Source organism: Populus trichocarpa, chromosome 16 (assembly GCF_000002775.5).
Source record: "Populus trichocarpa isolate Nisqually-1 chromosome 16, P.trichocarpa_v4.1, whole genome shotgun sequence".
Lineage (NCBI taxonomy): Eukaryota > Viridiplantae > Streptophyta > Magnoliopsida > Malpighiales > Salicaceae > Populus > Populus trichocarpa.
In genome coordinates, this window is record NC_037300.2 from 7391289 (window position 1) to 7396772 (window position 5484).

At 35.4% G+C, this 5484-nt stretch overlaps 1 protein-coding gene across 1 annotated transcript; it reads right to left on the minus strand.

The window, feature by feature from the left end:
• Window positions 1–526: 526 nt before the first annotated feature.
• Window positions 527–4643, minus strand: LOC7486482 (cytokinin riboside 5'-monophosphate phosphoribohydrolase LOG3). Its single transcript, XM_002323433.4, has 7 exons — window positions 4365–4643; window positions 3862–3959; window positions 3699–3729; window positions 2969–3068; window positions 1424–1494; window positions 1154–1297; window positions 527–874 (listed from the first exon to the last, which is right to left on the minus strand). The coding sequence occupies exons 1-7, from the start codon at window positions 4500–4502 to the stop codon at window positions 782–784; spliced, it is 675 nt and encodes a 224-aa protein (XP_002323469.2). The 5' UTR covers window positions 4503–4643; the 3' UTR covers window positions 527–781.
• Between the last annotated feature and the right edge of the window lie 841 nt (window positions 4644–5484).

Sequence of the window (5484 nt, forward strand, 5' to 3'; positions counted from 1 at the left end):
TCAACATTGAGTTGTTTGATAATTAAACTTCATGATTTTATTCTATTTTTTTATATAAGATTACCCTGATGTCAAGAACAAGTTACATATTCAGCATGTTAACTTGGATAGATTTGGGTTGGGTTTTTTTTACCTTTTTTTTCATTGTCATTTTTTTCTCAATTTATTTAATGTCATTTTTTATTCTTGTTATTAAAAATAGCCAAGCTTATTAAACCCAATCAAGTTAATCAATCTTAGATTTATTTATTTTTTTAGTTTTAACATCTCTTTTTATATTAAAATAAATAAATAAATCAACCCGTGGGATAGCATGTGACACCTATCTCATAAGTAACTAATTGCCAAAGTTATCTTCTCATCCGTGTTGAATGAAGTCAGGTGAAACAATTTGTCAAAACTTTTACTCTCAATTTTTTTTTTTTAATCCAGAGCTTTTAAAAGCAAGAAGGATGGAGAAAGAGAAACTAATTGATTAAGAAATGAAAGCAAATGAACTTGCAAGGAAACGAATAGGCAAGTGAAAGATAGTTAACACTTGGAACATAAATTACTCGACATTTAAAATGGGAATTTTCATAAGCATCTAGTACTTAATTACAGCTTAACAGAAACACCAAATTCACTAGAAGGGCTCTTAAGAAGCTTAAACATATTGAGATTAATTGCAATAATTTACAAAAAGAATTTCCCACAACGGAAATTTCAATAGTGATTGTCCAAAATGGGCTACTTTTACTTCCAAACTCCCATCTACTCCTTTAGTGCAATCTTCCGCAAATCACCTAGAGATATCATGATTTTGAGAGCAGCCAAGTTGCTCAATTTCCCAGCTCAACTTTGACGCAACTCTTTCATGACAGGGGACGTACTCCTATGATATTCAGCAAGTAAACATGATGAACAAAATTTCAGTATTATCCTTGTATTTCACACCAAGGAAAGTTTTAATATTAGCCTTTTAAAAGGAAGATAATTAACCTAATGAAACAGGGCAAGTAGGCTTTCACGTATCAGGTGTGTGCTATTTCGATGTAAAGTTATAAGCATGAACAAATATTTTTTGCTAAGTTAAGATTAGTTTGATGAATTTAAGAAGTAAAATCTTCTAAGCTTAGGCAAGGACTAAGGAGATATGGTTTCGTTAGCAAACCTCCAGTTTCTTCACCAGCTCTTTTGCTGTTGGTGCAGAAACGATAATGTTGCGTGCACTGGGATTAATAAATCCCTCTTCCACAGCTTTGTCAATAAACGAGAGTAAGGAATTGTAGTATCCATCAACATTAAGCAATCCAACCTTCACAATGTGGAAACAGGATGCATTGTTAGTTCCTTAAAATAGATAAAGCAGTTGAGACGTCTCCTGCAGACATTACAGCAGTAGGGCATAACATGGTATCAGTATTGTAAACATGGAAATCACCGGTTTGTCATGAATTCCGAGTTGAGCCCAGGTTATGACTTCAAGTAACTCTTCCAGCGTTCCATAACCACCTATATTTAAAACATGTAGTATTTCAAAATTAACATTCTAATCCAAATTACTTCATGGCAGAACATAAGAGGCATTTGAGAACTGTACATATGTTTAATTGTAGCCGGAAAGGACACGTAGCTTAGAAATGTAATATCAGCAGCAAGGAATACAGGACATGTCAATTATTTAGTACCAAAAATCAGTAATATCTGTTCGCTCTGCATGTTTATACTATATGTATGTTTATTTGTTACAATTTACTCTCCAGCTTAAATAGTTGCAATCATGACCTCTAGGATAATCATTACTTCATTTCTACATCTTGACCTCAACTTTTGTGGATTTAGAGTTACATTACTTCATAGCAGGGACATAATCTTCTGCCAACCCATGAAGGTGATAATGGCTCTACTTTTATCACGTTACAGAGTGGATGTCTTTCAATTTTTTACTGGGGTTGTGTATTCTATTACAAAATGGAGTCCATGAGGAGATAAATGGGCCATTCTGTCCAAGCATGTCTTCCATTTCCCATCATTGCCTATTAGGTACTGGTGCTAGTTGGCACAAATACACAAGAGTGTGTTTGTGCGTTCGTTGCCCTCAATATGCTAAGAAATAAATGGCACTGTAACATTTACAGGCCGTAGAACTACATCAGAGGAAAGGAGCATATGAGCCAGTAGCCACAGTTGCAGACTTCACTATAAGCTCTACTTTTCAATGTAAGATGTTGATGGGTCAAAAACCTGGGTTTGAATTGTTTCTTTGTAATAATGAGTATTGCGCTGGTGATGGAAGGTTTAAAAGGATGTGGTAAAAGAGGCTTAACACGGTTGTTTTCACAGCATTACCAGATGACGCCATTTATAGAAATAACATACAACAGAACTATAGCCTAGACCCTTCGTTTAAAAACAAAAAAATCCTAGACACTTTGTGCTAATTAAGTTGACGTCTTTAGACACTTTTGACAGTCAACGTTCTCCTCATAATTTGTGTGTGGGGCCACTTGTTTAGCGACACAAGGAGGATCAGGAAAATGAAAGATCATATCAAAAGGATAATGACATAAAGTATATAACTATTAGAAATAAAGATCCATAGTTCCTTTTCATTTCATATTTCATCTTGTAAAGGGGTTAACTTAAACACAATCAATAATCTGATGAGCATTTGCAGGAATGTATTTTCAGCGGTTCAGTTAATTTGGGCTTTTTTTTCCTTTTTTGTCTCTCTTCCTTTTTTATTCTTTTGTGAGGGTTAGGTTGTGCTTTTTCTTGAGTGTTAATAGTCAGCAATTGAGACAGCAGACAAAGAAAAGTGCTTTCAGGCATCCTCGGAACTCCAAGAATCAAAACATGAGATATGGCCAATCTGACATTATAAAATTCGTAAAAAGGAAAGAGAACCAACTGATTGTATATATGATTTATTGAATTTCTTTCAAATTTTCATGCAAGTGTGAATTTTGCAGAGTTTATAACTAACCTGGTAAGGCAATAAAAGCATCAGAATGCTTAGCCATCTCTGCCTTCCTTTGATGCATATCTGCAACTGCCTTCACTTCTCCTACTGTTTCACCAGTCAGCTGCAAAAGGGCACCACAGGCACAGTCAAAGAAAATAAAAAGATCAAAATTGTGTGTCTGCGTGTGAGAGAGTGTGTGTCTGGAATTTGGAGTGTTGTGCAGTGAAGCAATAATGAGTGTTTGCAGGAGTGGTGGACTCAATCCATAGTATTCAACTCAGCAACTTCATAGCCATTAAATCTTTAGCTTAAAAGAAAAGTAAATTCGAATTTTAGAAGAATCCAGGCAAGAAAAACACAGGAAGTAAATACTCTACTTGTAATGAACTAACCAGAGATGACAGTAGCAAATACAAACCAAGATTATATATGCAAAAGGTCTAATGCTACGTGCCAATTACCAAGCAGGCAGTGGATAAGGCTATGATGTATTCATCAGAGGAACAGAAGCCTTGAGAAACAAACAAAAAAATATATGTTTATACAATGGAAAGATGGAAGTAGATAAAGAAAGTAGCCAAAAGCAAGGAAGACTATCAATAGAAAAGAAAATGAAAAGCCAAAAATCTATTTTTATTCAAATCCAGTAAAGAAAAATTAAGAAAAGAAGAATAAAGTTGGAGCCTTTTTCCTTGAAGAAAATATATGAAAAGGTAGGAGACTTTATTTTTACTGGGTCTAGCAGACATACCTCTCGAGGCATGAGCGTCTTGGGAATAACTCTGCAGAGAGACAATAATATGACAGAAAAATCACGACCCAGCTCACTGATTTTGTTTCTCAACTCATCTCAATGTTATTTCAATGCATGAATTAGAAGACAAAACTTGGACATGAAGGAAAGGCTTGATTACCCAATAACATGACGACCACCATCATGAACAGCTTGTGAAACCAAACCCATCAAACCTATGCTACCTCCTCCATAGACCAGATCAATATTCCTTGAGACCTGCAAAATAAAACCACAATATAATTATCAGGAAACCAAAATGAGGTCTTTTCCAGGAAATCTGTTAATGTGGTTATGTATGGGCTCAGATATCCTTATGTAAAGAATGATGGATGGTCAAGTTTTTGACGGAAGAAAAATGTGTTCTTGTTTGTACATTAAAGCATATATCCCTTCAAGAAAGAATTAAAAAAAAAGGCAGAATAATTAAGAAGAAAGTTTCCAAATTTAGCACAAGTAAAATGTCGAGACTCGTGAGCGCCGAGTTACAAACATAAGAAAGCTTTCACAATGTTTATAAATCCATAGCCAAATGCTCTTTTATTTCTTGTTTTAGCAAAGAAAAGAACATGCAAAGCAATGGGCAGGCAGAGACAAATAGATATATTAAAAAAAAAAAGATACCAATTCGTTGCCAAGGTCAATAGCAGCAACTTGATAGCTAGTCTTCTTGCCTTGACTACTCCCACAAAAAACACAAATCCTCTTGAACTTAGACGACATTGATTGCTGCTGCAGAGTAGTTGTCTCTATGATCTCCATTTTAGTTCTGATCGCTCGGTTCACTCACAACTATGCTTAATTAATTCATGATTCTTCCTCTTTGCCTACTTAGTATTGTTTGTGTATGTCAAACGAAAGGAAGGATGACCGCCTTGGTTTTGTTTGGTTTATTTCTCGGGCGGTAGTGATCTTGAGTGCCTCTGTTTGTTTGTTTATATAAACGTTTACACGTACACGTGATTGCTCCTCATAGCACGCTTGCTCTCCTCCTCTTGTCGACTCACACATGCAGCCTATGTAATATTGGCACGCGTGGACCACTTCTTTTCTTTAAACCCATCAAAAGTATGAACACCCTTTCTTTCTTACGAGTATATTGACTCGTCCTCCGAACATGCCAATATTATTTTAAAAATAATATAAAAAGTATATTAAAAGTATAGAGAATATTTTAATTCATTTGAGTTAGTAATTATATTAGATCCAAGCAAATAACAAACAAACAAAAAACAATCATGCATTTTAGTTGTTAAGAGAAAGAAAAGAATGAAAAAACAAAAACAAGCGATCACTGGCAACAATCTATTCATGATATGTCTACACGCACCGCACCATGTAGAAGAGAAAACATCTGTGCACCAATCTAGACGTCGTTTGGTCAGATTTGACCTCCGGGAGGCGTCTCACGCGCCTCCTTGATGGAGCGAGCGCCGCCCACTAACTGGGGCATGTGAACGCATGCTAGCAGCTTTTCGAATAAAAAATAGAAAAGACAACATGAAAAATACTAAAACATCTTCATGCTGCTCTTAATTACACACCATACCCAAGTAAGTTTTACTGTTGCAATCCACAACTTTATGTCTCTTGGGTCTGGCAGTCATGCCAAACCCAAGCAAACAGTAAACAAACAGAAGCAAACAATAAACAAACAGAGGATAATTGTGCACTTTAGTTGTCAGGAGAGAGAAAAAAAAGAAAAAACACAAACAATCAATCACTAGCGACAATTCATCCATGA

Coding starts and splice junctions, on each gene's coding strand:
- LOC7486482 (XM_002323433.4), bottom strand. CDS start 4,502: ATGGAGATCATAGAGACAACTACTCTGCAGCAGCAATCAATGTCGTCT. Junction 1,495..2,968: donor TGCTTTTATTGCCTTACCAG/GTTAGTTATAAA, acceptor TTTTAAATATAG/GTGGTTATGGAACGCTGGAA. Junction 875..1,153: donor AGCTGGTGAAGAAACTGGAG/GTTTGCTAACGA, acceptor TGAATATCATAG/GAGTACGTCCCCTGTCATGA.